This window comes from Camelus ferus, chromosome 9 (genome assembly GCF_009834535.1).
Source record: "Camelus ferus isolate YT-003-E chromosome 9, BCGSAC_Cfer_1.0, whole genome shotgun sequence".
In the NCBI taxonomy this organism is placed as follows: Eukaryota; Metazoa; Chordata; class Mammalia; order Artiodactyla; family Camelidae; genus Camelus; species Camelus ferus.
Window position 1 is genome coordinate 66,750,568 of NC_045704.1, and position 18,253 is coordinate 66,768,820.

At 49.7% G+C, this 18,253-nt stretch overlaps 1 protein-coding gene across 1 annotated transcript in view; it reads right to left on the reverse strand.

The window, feature by feature from the left end:
- ABCA4 (ATP binding cassette subfamily A member 4) overlaps positions 1-18,253 on the reverse strand; it is a 111,820-nt gene that overhangs the window by 28,156 nt on the left and 65,411 nt on the right. Inside the window, 11 exon segments of the mRNA XM_032488205.1 lie at positions 1,197-1,291; positions 5,199-5,385; positions 6,178-6,276; positions 6,756-6,880; positions 7,528-7,772; positions 11,190-11,238; positions 11,600-11,805; positions 14,542-14,626; positions 15,712-15,905; positions 17,172-17,309; positions 17,777-17,916. Coding sequence (XP_032344096.1) covers positions 1,197-1,291; positions 5,199-5,385; positions 6,178-6,276; positions 6,756-6,880; positions 7,528-7,772; positions 11,190-11,238; positions 11,600-11,805; positions 14,542-14,626; positions 15,712-15,905; positions 17,172-17,309; positions 17,777-17,916 — 1,563 coding nt within the window.

The window sequence follows — 18,253 nt, forward strand, 5'->3', positions numbered from 1 at the left end:
AACCTTCCCCTCTTCCACTCTGCACAATGAGACCCTCACAGTCAGTCACCTGCACACCTGGGGGAAGTTATGAATTACTCTTAGCCCAAAGTTAAGAAACTAATTTCCAGCCAATCAGGGCAAAATTACAAAATAGGAAACGGGCAGACACTAGCTCCAGCCCTCAGAGTTCAGGCCCACGAACCACCGTTGTCATCAAGCCCAAAACCCAAAATTCTGTGTCTCAGATTTGCTGCCAAGAGCCAGGTTTGGGATGATGGTTGTTTACTGCATTATTGGATAGATTCTGTGCACACTCCTTATATCGTTGTGCTCGGACGGCGTCCTACGTTGCGCTGACCGCGGGCTTGGCCCTGCCTTCCCAGCGGCTGCTTTCAGCACCTGCAGTGGACTGGGGCTAACTGAGTCTGCTGACCCCGTGTTCAGGGCTGGGAGGGGAAGCAACTGCAAACACTACTGAAGTTAGGCAGTGTGTTTTATTTTGAAGCCCCAGAGAACAGGGGCCTGGGTCCGCGCAATCCTCTCTGCAGCGTGTGCCTGTCGTGTGGGGATGGGGCTGCTGGAGCGGGGTCTTGGTGAGGGCAGCGGCAGAGCTGGGAGGATCCACTGGGAGATGGAAGGGCAGCGACCCAGACGGCACGTCACAGTCAGAGGGTGACAGGTGCCCCTCCCGGGGTCCGGCAGACACCACCCTGCTGCCTCTCTCTTATCTTGGCCTAGCTGTTTCCCTTTTTTTTGCTCCTTACTTTCCCTCTCGCATCTCTTTTTCCTCTACCTTTTCCCCTTCCTCTCCTTCTTCCCTCCGAACTCCATCTCTTTTTCTTAACTAGTTAAAAGATGAGGCTGTATTATTGGAAAAATTCTATACTTTCTTATTTTATTTGTAATAGTGCATGGGTTAAACTTGACTGCGTGGACTACAAAAAACAAAAAACAAAACAAAATTAATGACCGGGACATTGTGCTGTACGCCAGAAATTGACACGTGGTAACTGACTACACTTCAACTAAAAACAGAAGTTGCATTTTACTGTAGAGGCCTAATTGTCTTTTTTACTAATTTGAGGACCTCAAATTAGGAAAAGGAAATCCCACTGCCCTGACTGTTGGTAAGTCACGAGAGGGAACTATCTTTGCTCCTAGTCAGTGTTTCCCACGGGGAGCCAGGATGAAAGTGTGAAAGGGTCTCCTCTTACCTGCTTCGTATAAGAGCAGGATACGTTTTCACCAAGAAGTCGGAGATGTTCCTGTCCGTAAGGTCTTGGAGAATCTCAGTGCTGCGCTGCATCCTCTGAGGCAAGGAGATATCTGTGTTAGTTACTTTGGAATTTGAGATGAAACTACTTGTTCTTCTCCAAAAATTATTTATACACACAGAAATTATCACACACGGGGGGGCCAATATTGAGCAAGGCGCTGGTATCTCCCTCGTTCCCACAGCAGTGATGTGGTAGCCACCTTGGCTTCCTCTTTTCTCTGCTTCACTAACAAGATGGGACAGTTCTAACTTTAGAATGAATCCCCAGTCCATCTGTCTCTCTCCAGTTCTGCCGCTGTCACCCCAGCCCAAGCCGCCACTTCCAAACTGGTCTCCCCGACCCCACCCTGGCCCTCCACAGTCCCTTCTCCATTCAGCAGCCAGACTGAGCCTTAACTATGTCGATCAGAACACCCCGCTGCCGTCCTGACCACACTCCATACCCCTGGGATCAGATCCAAGTTCGTTCCCGAGGCTGAGCTACTGCTCCCCCTCCCTCCCCAGCCTCCCACAGCCTCTGTTTCTCGGAGGCACACCTCGTTCTCGCTGTAGTTCTGCGCTCGGCAGCATCTCCCTCTACCTGGAGTGTCCTCCATGGACAACTAGCATCATAGCCTCACGTGGCTAACTAGCATCATTCAAATCTCAGCCAAAGTTCCCTCTTCAGAGAAGTACTTTCTATTTCTAGTCACATATTGTATCATCTTTGCGTTTTCATCTCTGCCTGAAATTTTCGTTCCAACTGATCTGCTTGTTTTTGTCTAGTACCCGCTGTGTGGTATAAACTCTGTGAGAGCCAGGACACTCGGGCTTGTTAGCTACTGTGTCCCCCACACCCAGAATCTTAGCTGGAATATAGCTGACATGGTAAATTTGTGACGTGAGTGAAAACTCAAACAGTGCCTTACAGTTTACAAACCATTTCCCCAAATACATCTAGAACTCCGAGTTAATCAAAAGATCACAGAGAACTCAGAAGGGCCTGAGTCTGGCCTCCAGGTGGCAATGTTACTTTAAATTTGGGAATGCAGAGCGCTTCGCTTCTGGTTCATCATGAACCTGGTGTGTCAAGGGTGTCACCCAGAGGCAGCTGAGGAGATTTCTGGCAGTGTTAAACCACCGTCATCACACACCATTCCTTTCATCTTTACGTGGGGTCTCTCTCCTTCCCGCGCCCTTTCCCATTTTACTTCCCTCTCCGGTTCCCTTTCTTCACCCTCCTCTCTAATACTGGGAGGAGAATTAGCATCTACTGAACGCTTACTGTGTGTCAGGCACTGTGTTAAATGATGCTCTACGCACATTATCTCCCTTAATCCTTGTATCCCTGTGAAAGAGGAACTGTCGCTTTAATTTACAGGTGGAGGAACTGGTTCGGGAAGGTCAGCTGACCTGCCCCCTCGGGGGCGAGCCTCCATTTGCCTGACCCCCGTAGCCTTGCTTCCCTTGCTCTGTCACCTGCTTCTCCAGCTGAAAACAGCGCCCAGGTGAGCTGCCAAGGTGCCCTGGAGGGCTCTAGGCTGGAATAATTGCTGGGGCCTGGGACTGTATGAGACACTAGTTTCTAAAAATTCTGTCGAGTGAGATACTCCTACCACCTTGTCCGCATGCATTGTAGAGGTCAGGGACGGAGCTCGGCCCCTCAGGACCCAACACCGTGCAAAGAATGTTAGAACAGGAAGGGAGGAGACTAAATCCCCCACCCCGTTTTCTAGACAATTTCCTGCCCCTGAGTCAAGCCCGCCCTCCGGCCTTTTCCCAGGCTGAATGGGAGAGCGTGTGTAAGGGAGTGTGGTGCGTGGGTGTGAGCATGAGTGTGTGTGTGTGCGTGAGAGAGACACTCACGCATCCACAGAGAGAGACATTCATGCATCCACAGAGCAGCTGCAGTGCTGATGCCCCCGAGAGGGGCATGAATGACAGTGAGGAAAGGCAGGAGCGACAGACTCACAGACACTGACTTGCTTTTGACCGTACTTCGGCCAGAGTGGCCTGTTAAGCTTATCCCTCAAGGGCCAGGCACTAACCACTGAAAATACATTTCTAAGCGGGCAGGCAGCCTTGAAGTTAGGAGTTGCTGAGGAACGAGTCCCCACGCCCCAGCCAAGAGCTCACTGTCCTGGGTCACAGCCTTGGTGTTCTGACGCCGGATGGGTCTGAGCAGAAGCAGCCACAGGGTTTGCCCTCAGCAAACCCAACAGAAGCAAAGCTTCCTCTGGGGACAGAGAACTGGGGCAAGGTCTTGAGTCCCTCTTCTGGGGCCCCCAGGATGCTGCAGTGGCTGAGTTATGACACAAAGGGAGAATATATTGCTTGAGAAATAGGTATGTGCTTTCAGCATCAAAAAAGAGAAAGACAGGATGTGCATAAGCACGGAATCATTTACAGGAGGCACCTGTGACCGACGCTGCAGCAAAATGCAGCCATCCCGCATCATGGCCCTGCCTTCCGCCATAGGCCATAGCCGTCCCGCACCATGGCCCTGCCTTCCGCCATAGGCCATAGGAGCAGACCTTTTCTCTGGGTCGAGGCTCCCAGAATAAAGACTATAGCTCCCAGTCTCCCTTGACGTTCAGTTCTGGCTAGTGATGTATCCATGAACGTGATGCGTGGTAGCTTCTGGGGACCTTCCTTGCAGGACAGTGTATCCACACACTTCGCCCTCCCTTGTTCTGCACTGTCTCTTCCATCTGCTACCTGGGAAGCAGACTCTGCCATCTCAGCCAACAAGGTGGAGGCCTGTTTACGGTAAAGGAGCAGCAAACCAGAGTGCCATGGGCCACCCGCATGCACTTCCACACGAGAGAAACAGATTGTGTCCTATTTTTATCCACTGTTAGTCTGAGGCTGTCGTCACTGGAGTAGAATCTATTTCTAAATAGCAGCTTCTTTACCTACATTATCTCATTAAATTCTCATAATAACGTTAAAAAATAAATGCAATTGTCCCCAGTTTATAAATTAAGGCTCAGAGAGGCCAAGTCACCAACCCATGGCTCTCTGACGCCAAAGCCAGTGCTCATACCACTTGCCACACTGCCTTTCAGGGCATCATTCATTCACTGGCAAATCATAAGAGAGGACCACGTAGGACTCAGCTCAGCGCAAGTCAGCTGGGAGGCCTATGATCGACCCGAGACAAGGTGAGACTTCCTGGTTCCTTTCACTATCTCTGAAACCCATGTGAGAGGCTCCTGTGATATAGCATGAGTTCTGAACTCCCAAGAGAGGATGCTGCTCAAAGCCAAAACTGTTGATGTCCCTGCAAAACGTAGGTTGCTAACTGTGTGTGTGTGTATGTGTGTGTGTGTGCGTGCGTGCACGTTAATGACACAGCACATAGCAAGCTTTCTAATCAAGATTATTAATAAACGTGCATTTGGATGGATGCTACAATGCTGTTTATAATGGAGAAAAATTGAAAACCCTCACGTCCAAGAGATTCGTTAAACAAAATAAACCCAAACTGTAGGATAGTTTACAGGCATTAAAAATGGTGACGTCGATGTACATCTGTTTACGTGGATGTAGGTTCCTGACGTGTTCTTAAGTGAAAACAGCAGTTTCAGGGCAGCATTTTGAACTTAATCCTGTTTGAATGTATAGAAACCAAGTGAGACTGGTAGTCATCCCCAAGTGACAGGACGATTATTTTTTGTTCTGACCTGTCTGTATTTTCTAATTTTTCTATACTGAACATGCATAATGTATATATTTTTTCAATATGTAAAGAGATTTTTTTTTTTTTTTTACTGGATCAAACAGGAAGTGTTTGATGAAATGAAGCTTTTGGGCAGTGACTTCCCCCAGGTGGCTGTGACTGAGCCTCTGGGAAGCCCCTCATTTAGTCCTTCGATTAACTGTCAGTCTGAAACGTTAGCTGGCTAGGAAGTCAGGAGGCGCAGTGGCCGGGCTGCGGGCACCCCGGGGGTGCAGGTACCTGAGGGGGCGGGAGCCCCCCGGCGCCCTCGGGGCACTCGGGGAGCATGGTGAGCTTCTCTCTGGTGCTGCACCTGCAGGAAGGCGAGGGCTGGTCTGCTGTCCACTTCTGCTTCCGAAACAGGTGGGCGATGTCTGGGGACACAGAGGGGGTCTTCCAGGGGGTTGAGTTGCCGCAGGGGAACTCCCTTATGGGGGACAAGAACACATTCCACAGTCAGAGCCAAAGTTGATAAAAATCCCTAAAAATGGGAACTAGCCCCCAACCCTCCTTCTTAGCCTTTCCTCCTTCTCCTCAGCCCCACACATTCTCTTCTATTCTTGGAGGTTAGTTGCTGCACAAGAAAAATGAGGACGAGGATTTTGTTGCTAGCTATGGGGCTGGGGAAGATGATCTAGTTTGTTGGTTTACGCTCCCTTTTATCTGCTGGCAGCTCTAGCTGTTGAAAGAAGAAATACAGGAGGAAGTTGAAATTTGTCTATTTTGATCCTTATCAATAACTCTGAAAAAGACTGGATGAGAGGAGCAGTTAAAATTATATTGAACTTTTTGGATTTTTGGTGGATTTCAGCTGCCCTCTGTGACTCCCTTCTCTCCACTTAAAGCAATAATTGAAAGTTGGCCATATATGTAACTAATGCCATCCTAGGTCCAGTTACACTACAGCACATCCCTTTGTCCCTCCTTCCCCTGTTCAGATTCCTTTCAAATAAGTTGTAAGAAGCATATATCAACTCAGTGTGGAACTTTCTATATTGAGAATTACAGAAATACAGTGCTGTCCAGTGATGGGGGTGGTTTCCTGAGGGCTAGAGAACACCCTTGCACACGGGTGAGTGCTGCTCAGGGGTATGGAAGTGTTCGGGTAATGCAGGGCAGGACTGAGATGGGGTCCCTCCCAACTCTGCCACCCGGCCCCCACCACTGGTGTCTCCCGGGGCAGCTGCTGGTGTCAGGGCAGGGGTGCACAGGGACTTACGGAAGCCATCCTTCCTTTAGGCAGCGGTTGCCAAAGCCTGGCTTGTTCACGAGGACGTCTGCAAGTGCCACGAGCCGTTCGCTGTCCGGCTGGTCCATGCTAGACAGAGTGAGGGGCTTACTCGAAGGACACGTGACCGGGACAGACAGATAAAGCAGCCAACATGCAACTGAGAAAATGCCTGCCGGATGGCTGCTAGGTTCCAGGCATGTACACGAGGCACAGAACGCTGCCGTGTGGTGGTTACAGGTCTCCTGGGAAGGGGGTAGGTGACCTGAACATGCCCAGTGGTCTGATGGCACATCATGTCTGTGCCTCAAAAAGACGGGACTTCAGCCCGCTCGTCCAACTTTCACTTTCTCCTTCCTCACTCCTGGCAGTCCTGGGTGTCCACCTGGGATCACCTTGCCCAAGTGGCAGGTACATCAACTTCCTTCTGAGGGCAGCCCGAGGCCCCCATCATGCTGGGGACTGTCCCAGAGAGTGGGATGGTCAGGGCCCCGCCAAGCAGCAGGTGACCCGGCAGCCCCACAGCCCACGGAGGTGAATGATGCCCTTTGGGGATGTAGTCCACGCACCTGAAGAAGGTGTACTGCTGCCCATACATCCAGGGGTGAAGGGTCAAAGAAGGATATTCACCAAAAGGAGGGATGATGATGGAAAGCATCAGAGCCAAAAACACAAAAGTGGCCGGGAGCACAATCTACAAAAATAAACATGGCAATGTGGGCTGTGGAATATGGTATGCTACACACACACACACACACACACACACACACACACACACATTTTTAAGCATTTATCCTGCAGCCTCATAACTGGGCCCTGGTGGAGAAGGTCAGTTCTAGGGGACATGATGGAAGGAGGCACAAAGGCAGTTGTGCAGGAGAAAATAGAATGTTCCGGGAACCTCTGAAGGATGGTTGAATCAGGCCAGCAATGAACAATGAACACTGAAGCTGGCCAGTGCCGAGCCAGAGGTGAACCAGAGTTTCTGTTTCTGAATAAAAAATATAAAAAGAAAAAGGGGACCATGACCTTGAAATACAGAGTCATTGCAAAAATGAATGAAAACATGACTTTATCCTTCTCTGTAAAAATAAAGCCAAGATCAACATATTCATTATTATTCTGTTTTCCCTGCTAAGTGAGATAGAAAACTTACAAAGAAGCACTGTGTTACCAAGAATCAACCTAAAGGTTGGCAAGGAAGAAGCAAAGGTGACAACCCAGAGAGGGTGCTCATCGCTGGGTCTCACCCCCACCCTGTGCACGAGACAGCCTGGGAGAGGCCAGGGAGGCCGGGGAAGGGCCACCAGCACACAGCGCGGCCACAGCCTGCGGCAGTACCTGGGCCAGGAAGTCCTCGCGGCTGCGGACGGTGTGCTGGAACCGCTTGACCAGCAGCGCCTGCACGTGCTGCAGGACCAGCCGAGCTCCCGTGTGGAGTCGGCCACGCCCCTCCCGCTGGGGGGAAGGCGGGCCCTCGGGCTGAGGAGACGGCCCCCTGCCCTGAGGAGTGGGTCTGGCCCCCTCACCAGGACCCAGACAGGGGTGTCGGAGGCTGCTGTTTTCTCTTTTCTGCTGAGAGCCGCCTGGTTTGGGAGATGGAATTAGTAATTTAGAAAAACATTCATAAGGTCTGGATCTCGTAAGCCGTTTTCTCTTAATGTGTTGATTTTCCCTTCACTTAAGTCAGCAACAAAACATCAGGCCAGGAAGGTAATAAATGCTTAAAAATTCTACTTTCTAGGATAAATCATCTATAGACAGAATTGCCTGAAATTGCTTAACAATTCTCTATAGCAGTTAAAAAGGACAAGACAGAGAGGTCTAAACCACATGAGTAAAAATAATGCTGCAGAAGGATATGTGTGGTGAGACCATATGTATGTTAGCGAGCACACAGCTCACATATACACATGCACTGACAATGTGCACGCACACGCAAAGCTCTGAGAGAACACCCATCGCTGTTAACACAGGTTATCACGGACAACGACGGCAGAGCTGGGTGAAGGGCAGCAGAGGAAGTGGGAGGGGTGATTTCAGCCTTTTTTTGTATTATTTGAATTTAACAACAAAATGCATTCACATATAACCTGTGCACACAAATATGTAAAAGTCAGAGTCGGTTTTTTCTAAACTTTTGGAGGCTCCTGAAAAGTAGAGGAAAGACTGATGAACTGGGAGTTAGGAGACCTGGGTTTGCGCCCTGACTCTTACCAGATGTGTAAATGTGGCTGAGTGACTCAACCTGTCTGAATCTGAGTTTTCTCATCTGTAAAATGAGAACGAGAATATTTCAAGGGTTGTTATGAAGATTAAACGAACTAACACATGTGAATGCGCTTTGTAAACCACCGCAAGTCCTCAGTTTTATTGAAGCTACAGTTGACCACCAATTTTTAATACCCATTTGCAGAGCATGTGGCTGCACGTGGAGACCCTAGAGGACCGCTGGGTGGTCCCCGGCTGCTTGCTCCTGAAGTCCCCCAGGACAAGAGCAGCTAGAAAGGGAGCGGGTGAGCTGAGCTGTCCCTTCAGTGGACGCTCACAGGCACCTGCGGTGCACCAGGCCCGCTGCTCAGAGGGCGGAGAGTCCCTTCAGGCTCACCGACTAGCCGGCGCCAGGTCCCAGTTCAGTCTCCCTTCTAATCTGGGCTCAGACCTGAGGTCTCCTGTGGCTGGCCCTCCCTCTGGGGGGTTTCTGTTGCCTCTCCTCATGTCTGTCCTCTGAACTTTGCTCTCCCTGACGCCCCACCCAGACTGGAGTCCACCGCCAGGGCCAGAGGTGAGGGCTCCAGGCTTGTTCAGAATCAGTTTGTCTCTGGCTTTCTGCTGCCCTCTAGAGGCCACTGGCAGTGAACCACCCTTCAGAAACGGCTTGGACCCTCTTGGTACCACGTGATGTGTGACTCCATAGACAGGCTCCTTAGACTCTGAAGACAAGATCAGAAAAATGCCAATGCCATCTAAAGCAGATGCCTATTCAAAACAAATGCACTGAGCCATCTGAAAAGTGGGAGACGGTGGGAGTGTGGAATTGCGGGTCTTAGACTTGAGAGCTGCGGCCAGGGAGTAAGACTCAGAAGCCTGAGTGACTTTAAGGCAGTCATCCCATTTATATGAGCTCAGTTTCCCCAGATGGGGCCATCCCTGCCCTACCAGCCTCATGAGGTTACAGTGACAGTCAAATAAGACAATGAATGTTTAATCTTGTAAAGTATAAATTAGGGCTAAATGGGTTTGAGACACGAGATATTTGTAAATGTTGAGATCAGGGTGTTGCCGAGTCGTAATCAGAAATTGCATACTGTATTAAGACTTGGCATGTTTTAACTCATTTAATTCTCTCAATAACCTTAACAGGTGGATACTATTATCCCCATTTTGCAGATGAGGAAACTGAGGTACAAAAAAGCTAAAATTAATAAGTACTAGGGATATAGGGTACAGCATGATCAATATAATTAACTCTGCTGTATGCTATACATGAGAATCTTAAGAGTTCTCATTTAAAAATAAAAAGAGGCCAGATATTTCCCCAAAGCCACTCAATTAGCAAATTATAGAGTTCAAGTTTGATGTTCAGTCTGCCTCATTCTAGAGGCTAACTCTTAACCCCTACCCTTGACTGTCTCTTTAGAACATCCTATTCTATGTCCAGAATGACCAGTCTTCTGGTGTGTAATTTATTCTTCTAAGAGGACCTACTTATTAAGACGGCGTATTGTGTGCAGATTAAAGTCCCCAATTCTTGAATCTATCAGGACATCTAATATAAATTAGCATATTTTCATTCTGGTCTTGGTTAATGTAAGTTTTTGCCTTTGGGTAAGCTGAGAGAATTCAGTTCCTGTGTCTGCAAAGCTGGAAGGAAGACCTTGGCCCTGTGGTGGGCTGCTCGCACCCCCTCCAGAGCGCTGCCCTTTCCTCCGTACTCCACCTGGACGGCCACCTCTTCTGGCCGCCACACAACCTGCCTGAGCACGGCACATGTTTGGGCTGATACATTTGACCATTGATAGTTCTAGGCACAGCTGATACATAAACTTCTGGGATCGCTTACAAAGCAAGATGAGAACCATAACTTAAGAGTTGGCACCAGAAGCCCTCAGAGAGGAAAGAGCCTTTGCACAGGAGAATACTGTGAGATGCCACACTGGGTAGAAAGACGTAACCAAAGGCAGGAGCCCAAGGCAGCAAAGGAGAATTGCCCCACAGCTTTGCCTGCAACCTGGAGAAAGGAAAATGGAACGGGAAGAGCGAAGCCAGGGAGGGGATATCGTCGGTGTGGGTGGATGCCTATTGCTCTATCAGCAGGGGCATGTGTTGTGGCAGGTGACCCCCTTCTGCACGTCCACCTCCCTATCCCGCACTCTTCACAGTAAAGTCCACTGCGCTCAGGAGTGTTTGAGTGGCTCTGGGGTTTTGTAGAAATTGTGGAAGAGGATAGTTGCGTCCTAGGCTCACACATATATAAAAGAGAAACCCCCAGAATCCACAGCAATTATTGGCCCCACAGTTTCAAAGTTCCACAGGGCACTACATGAGGGCTCAGAATAATTTTATCTCCACTGTCAAAGGGGCCAGGAGGTCCAGCTGGCATCTGGGTTCTATTTACTATCACCATCATCCAACTCTGGGCTATCACTCATGCAGGCGGGCGGGGATCGGAGGTCTGGTCGGAGGTAAGAGGGGATAAGGATGCTGCTGTGGCAGGAACAGGAGACGGGAAGTGGGGTGAGAAGCCTGGGGCGGGTGCAGCTCCCAGCCTGAGCTTCTAAGAATCCTGGTTGATCCACTCTCCCTACCAAGACCTAATTCTACTCGTCTTTCCTTTGTCGTTCAAAGGAACTGAGAATGCAGAATACTTGTTATTTGGGGGTCAGATAAATACTCTGGAGGAGAATTTGCTTGCTCTGTTGTTTCATGAGTTTTTCCTTAGACTTTCAAGACAGAGCTTGGGGTTGTGGCGTGGGAACAAACTACGCACTCAGGCACCATACCTGCAGACAGAGGTCCTGAATCAGAGTCTTCCGTGACCTTCAGAAAAATCTGTCAAGGAGGAAAAGAGAGAATTTGGGTCAGGCATGCCCCTCAGAAAAATCTAACCCAAGCTCAATTTTGTTGCATACTGCTTCATAAAGGGAAGAAAATACATTGATTCTTTTTCTAAGAACATAGTCTTCCATAAACACAAAAGTGTATGCTGTGGATTCTAGGGGTTTCTCTTCTAAAATATGTGTGCAGATGTACAAAGGCAGGAGGAAGTAAGCCTGGAAATGAAGCTAGTTGCTATGCTTGGGTGAGGAATTATGGCTCTTTACCTTTACAAAACTTCCCTCTAGAGTTAGACTTTGGCAAAGAACCACCTCTTCCGGTACCGGACAGAAACCAGCTGGAATCTCTGCCTTACCTCTTCCAGGGGAGTGTCAGAAATCCCAAAACTGCTGAGCCCCAGGTCAGCCAGCGTCTCCTCCAGCTCTCTGAAAAGGCTGGCGTATGCTCTCTGCTTGAAATTCTTATTTGGAAGAAGGAAGATGAGTTCTTGACCAATGCACTCCACCAGCTTTGCCTCTGGAACGTGGTGGCGAACCATATCCATCAGCTCGTTCACATCCCCTAAGACAAGGGAAGAAGCTGACGTCGACTCTGTTTTCCAGAACCTGCGAGACCGTGAGCTTGCCCAGGTCCCCTGCTTTCTTCTGCCTCCCGTCTGAGGAAGGGGCATTTCGTTCTTCAATAGTGGCTCTTGTGGAGGACTGACGCTCGCTCCATCCTGCCCATGTTTAGCTTAGCTGGCCCTGTGACAGGCGCTGGAAGGGAGATGGAGATGGAGGTGGGAACAAAAGCGCTCCCCGCTAACTCACTGCAAACCTGGGGAGGTCATGTAACGTCCTGGTGCCGGCTTTCTCCTTTGTTCAATCAAATGTTCTGTCCTTTACAATCTACATACCATCAGGCAAGTCATACCCTAGTTTCCTCGTCTGCAAAAAGGGGGAAACAACAGCACCCACTTCATTGTTATCAGTGAGGCTTGGATGAGTTAATACACAAGAAACACCGAGAACCCTGTGCCTGGTGCGTGGATGAGCGTCGGCTGCTGTTGCTAATCATGACCGTCATCTCAAGTGAGCAAGCTCTGTCATCACTGTTGCTCATTCTCAGTTCACCACAAGACTGAGAGTTAAGTCAAGGCCGCTTTCATTTTCAGGGTGTGGCCCAGGCTGCAGGGGACTCGCCCAAGATGAGATGCTCATCTGGACCTAGTGACCAAGCTGGGTGAGAACCCTCCTTCCTGACTCACACCCAGGCCTGGCCTAGCTTTTTGGGGGACTGCATCATCCCCCTTGGGCCTGCATCTGGTGTCTCAAACAAACGAACGAATAAAACTTCTCCATCCCCAGCTCAGAGGAAATGCAGAGGTGGACTGAGGAGCTGCGGAGCTGGACCAGGGGATGGAGGGCAGGGTGCACGGCATGGGGTGTGGGGACGTGTCCAGTGCCGAGTATGTACCTGATACCCTCATAAGTCAGAATCCAACTTCACGAACAAGCATGTGTTACTTTAAAATGAAAAAAAATCTAATTAAAAAATGTAAAGCATGCATTTAAAGAAGCCGTTCCCCAGCACGTTCTCTTGAGAGGCAGGCAGGTCAAAGGGAGCAGGGGTCTGGGGGCTCGGGCCCCTGCCCCAGAGTGTTTCTGCAAGCAGACCACTCAGGGTCAGGGTCACCCCGTGAGTTCTTTTCTTTCTTTGTTTTAAAAGTGACTCATGTAGAGGGATTTCATGGCTTTCAATCCAAATCCTTCTGCCTAGCTGGACTGGAAGGCTTGTTTCATGTCAGGCATGCAAATTAGACTCAATTGTCTTCAGCAACGAGGTGACTTCATGCAGGGGCCGGAGGGCTCCTCGCGGGAGGAAGCAGCTCGGCCCTAACAGCTCTCTGGGGTCACGGTCATTGTTCTCTTAGGAAGGAAGTGGAGCCTGAAGCTGCTGGATTCCCAGGAATTGTGTCTTAGGCGTGTGTGTCAGCCTTTCCAGGGCAGCAGGGCTCTCAGGGCCTGGCAGGGAGGTGTGTGTGTGTGCGTGTGTGTGTGTGCGTGTGTGTGTGTGTGTGTGTGTGTGGTACGTGGGTGTGTGCGTGTGAAAAGCCTTCCCAGGGGCTACTGGGGATTGCAATGATCTTCCTTCTCATACCTGGGGCACAACTACTTACTGAGCTCCCCACCGTTCACAGTATCCCTCTTCTATTCAAAGAAAATAAACCGTTGTTTAGAAGTGAAGTCCTACTAGCCAGCAGGCTCTGTTTCCAACTTAATTTTGGTGCACAACAGTAATTAATTGTGTTCATTTAAAAACCATTCAGAAAGCAGAGAGGGGGCCTTAGCAAGGCAGACTAGGGAAAAACAGAAATGTCCTAAAAAGATGTGTTTGTGTTCATGATGGGTTCTGTCAGCGCAAAGAGAGGGTGAGAGAGCAAGCCTTGACGCAACTCTGGGCATTTTCCCTCAGATTTTAAGCATAATTGTCTAGTTTTCTTGTTTCACCAGATTTGGGTTAGAAAAAAATTTGTGCTAAATAAGAAACTTTGTTTTTTCTTTGCTAAGCAGACACACCCTCTCGTTAACTTGGATGAGTACATAAGTTTAATTTTGCTCACATTTAGGAATACGGTGTGTGGGATTCCATCTGCAAGGACACCCCCAGGAGAAGGACGAGAGGCAGGCACTCACCCAGGACGGAAAGACTTGTTGACAAGCACTCTGGGGCCAGGAGGTCAGGTCCTGGCGGGATGAGCGCTTCTACAGGGAGAGCCTCTCTTTGGTGTCTTCCTGGAGGTTTAATGCATCCTCACCCAAGTGAGAATAGAGGAAAACTGGGACTGTGGGGAAAGCTAGGGGTGTAACGGGGATGTGTGACATCCCACAGACTCGGCAACCATGCCGTGCGACCTGACGCCATGGAAAAGCGCACTGTGAGGGCTGCGCGTCACCACGGCTCCGCCATAGGGCTCCGTTTGGCACCTTCAGGAGCCCTTCTCGCCAGACACCGAGGAATGTGGCTTGGAGCCAGGAAGGAGGACCCCGGGAATGTGGGCTTACTATGGACAAGGGCAAGGAATGAACAAAGACTGGATTCCTCGTTAAAGGTAGGCCCATGACCCTAAAACCCCTTGGGGAACAGAGGAGAAGAAAGAAGCTCACAGAAGAGGGGCAATTGCATGACCAGTGGGCTTGAGAAGCACACAGCGTGTTCTCTTTATTTGCGTCAAAACGCACGACAACAGAACACAGCTAAGACCACCAAGAGATGATTGCCGGACAAGAACCAAGCATGGGCTGCCCCAGTCCTTACCATCCAAGGCTTGTTCGGGAGCTAAACCGTCAGCACAGGCTGGACACCTGGTGGAGAAACCCTTGGAGGCACAGCCGCAGGTCCCCTACGACAGAGGGACGTCAGTCACTCCCATGACAGCATCTCCCTGTGTCCACCGCTGTCACCACCAGGCTTTGTTTGTTTCTCATGCCAAGTGTGGTCAACACATTTTTCTTCACTGGTTTAATCTCTTACTTCATCTGAACATTTTGAGGGTGTGGCTGTTTGATTTCATCCTGGAGAGCGTGTGAATCAGGCACGAGGGAACCTCAGAGGATCCCTCTGGCCCATTACTGCTCATGTGACAGAGTAGGTCCACCTGTGCAAGACGTCTGACTCCTCCCTCCCCGGGGATGCGTGCTGGGCTGTGGAAGTCCACCCAGGACAGGAAAATCCAGAAGCAGCCAGACACAAACTACAGGGGCTGGAGGCGTAAATAATGCTCAATAAAACAAATGGGACGAGGCAGCTGGAGCATGAGCAGTGCCTTCCTCAAGGAGCTCCTGAGCACATGCGTGATACTTGACCCTCACCACATCCCCCTAGAAGCAGCAGCAGCAAATACCAGTTCCATTTTCTACATGGACAAATCCCCAACAACAGTGAGGGATTAAGTAATTTGCCCAGGATGACACACTATGTTCACCTTCAAGCTCAGACTTGAATGTGGGGCTCCTGACGCGCTGTGATGGCCTCTGCTGGCTGGTATTTTTTCCCTTCATCGTTTTCAGGTTATAGTTACCAGGGAGGTTTTTTACTAGCTTTCATTTACCAGTAAATTTTGGGTTTAATTAGGGAACATAATGTTGGAATGAAAAAAGGAAGCTTAAATGACTACTCTCCTTTAAACAGCGTAACCTTGCAGTGTAAGACCCTCCCTTCTGCGCTGCACCAAACCTCCTGTGTAGTTTAGGATTCTTGCATGTAATAATCTCAGGTCATTTAAAACCAGGCGTTTTACTTGGGGTAAAGCATCTGTGTAGGACAGTTCAGAATGTCCTTTTATCAAAATCTGCAAATGGTTCCAGAAACAAAGAGCTCAGTTCTGCTGGCTGGAGCCTGATTTGGGTAGAGATGTCTGGAATGACAGTGCCACCCTGTACGTCCCTTCTCAGCCAGGATGGGCTCTTCCCCTGGACAGACACATACCTCGCAGCCTCTTTCTTGGCTCTGGACGGTTTTCATCTTGCGCACCAAGGTGAGGTAGAAGCCTGTGCCAAAGCAGTTCTTCAGGAAGAGCGGGGTGCCCGCGCAGTAGAGCCGTCCCTGGGAAATGATGGCGATGCGGTCCCCGAGGAGGTCGGCCTCGTCCATGTGGTGAGTGGACATGATGATGGTTCTTCCTGCAAGGCAGGGGTCAGGGGAGTCACCTGGCAGGCCTGGGCCGGGTGTGGATGAGAGAGGATGTACAGCTCCCTCCCTGCTACACGGGTTACAAAACCAGGAGTTAATAAATAAAAACAAACACTCTGCAGCACCGTCTAGAATACTAGAACAGCAATGGCAGCAGCTAATGTTTCACAGCATCCTGCATGCTGCAGAGCGCTGCTCCACAGAGTGTCTTTTCATCAGGCACAGGGCCGGATGCACGTAAATCACCGCATATGGGACATATTTACTGTCAGTCAACATCTGCTGGCTTCTATATGTGTTACTCCGGATCACTGAGCACTGCATTTATTTTTTGTTGGTGGAGTGTAGGCAGTTTACAGTGCTGTGCTTCTGGTGTGCAGCGTAACGTTTCAGTCATACATGTACATACACATACTCCTCTTCATAATTTCACCATAGGTTACTACAAGATATTGAATATAGTTCCCTGTGCTCTACAGTAGAAACTTGTTGTTAATCTGTTTTATATATAGTAGTTAGTATCTGCAAATCTTGAACTCCCAACCTATCCCTTCCTACTCTTTCCTCCGTGGTAACCCTATGTTTGTTTTCTATGTCTGTAAGCACTGCATTTGTAGTCTTTCCAAAATACACACACACACACACACACACACACACACACACACACAGCACATTCTTTTATAATAGCTGGAGATGTCATTAAAGGAAAACAGTAATGAGGATTCCAGAATGGCAAATCGACCACAGGCTTGCACACATCATCACTTTCACGGGCACTCAGCTCTGCTTGCTGTCTCTTCTGGGTCTGCTCCTCTGGTTGGCAGGTGCCACGACAGAGGAGGGAAAGTCCGTGTCGAGACATTTCCACCTGCAGCAGTCCTCTGTAGCACTGAGTACAGGCTCATCGCCCTCACACCTGGTTTTTGTAGGTGGCTTGGGTCCCCTTAGTCAAAGGGGAATTTCACCTGGAGCTGCCCTCTGTGTTCCAGACAGAAGGGCAGCAGGTTAAAAGAACTTCCGAGAGAATTTTGGGAAGGAAGCTGCTTCATCAGTAACTCCCTGCCTGTATTTGTGTGAAAAATCTCAAGAGATTTCCCTGGAACTCAGACTCCCCCAGTGAGAGAGAAAGCGCCGTCTGAACGCAGTGATGGCTGTTACTGCACTGAGCTGCAAAGCACCCGGCGTGAGGAGGGCGCGAGGAGCGGCGAGCACACATAAAGCCCCCGAGCACACAGGCGCTGCGCGGTGCCCCTTACCCGAGCGATACTTCAGGAGCAGGTCCCAGATGGAGCGCCTGGAGTAGGGGTCCACCCCAGAGGTGGGCTCGTCGAGAACGACCACCTTGGCATCTCCTACGAAGGCAATGGCAACGGACAGCTTCCTCCGCATCCCACCTGGAGGCACAGGCGTGGGGTCACGGGGTGTGGAGGGCGGGACGAGAGCGAGGAGGGCACCTTAGATCCTGCACGTTCGATGCTGCCTCCTTAGATGTTCACATACAACGTTCAAAACCCTAGTGGGACCAGCCTCATGGTGCAGAAAAGAAAATCCCTGCCTCCTAGGATCAGACCACTTGAAGACGGTTCTCACCTTTCAGTTCAAACACATAAACATCAGAGCAAATACAGCCCAGGCTGCCGCAAGATAGTGTCCCATGTGGGACATAATCCAGAGGTGGGCGGCTCGTAGATGCTCAGCATAACTTTATAGAATGTTCCAACTCTTAGAAGCTCTCCTGTTGTAAGCCTAAGAACACACACACACACACACACACACACACACACACACACACACAGAGCCCTGTTCCCGGGAGACAGTGGATGTGCCATCGGAAGCCCTGTCCTTCTCCAGCACCAAACACCTGATAGATCCTGAGCTTCCTCATTCCTCTTGTGGTGGAGGCCTGTGTCCTCCAGCATGGCTTCCACCTCCAGCTGGGCCTCCTCCCAGGACCTCCCTTTCAGCTGGGTGTAGAAGAGGATGTGTTCGGCCACTGTGAGGCTGTGGGGACAGGGCAACAAGAAAGGCAACGTGCTTAGCAACTCCCCTTCAGGAAATCTGCCTTACAGAAATAATTGAGGGTGAGCAGAAGGATTTAGCCGTCAACATGTCCATCACGGTGTTGCTTATAATAGAAAATGAGACCAAAAGCCGACCCTGCCAAAATATCTAAGAGGACACAGCTTAAAAAGCACATCATACAATGGAATAGTATGTGTATAGTAAAAATTGCTTTATAGAAGAATATGTAATAGCATGAAAAGATGGTCATGATATCTTAGGTCAAAAAAGCAGTCATATTTAAAAAATAGCAGGTTACAAAGTTGTATGCAGTTTT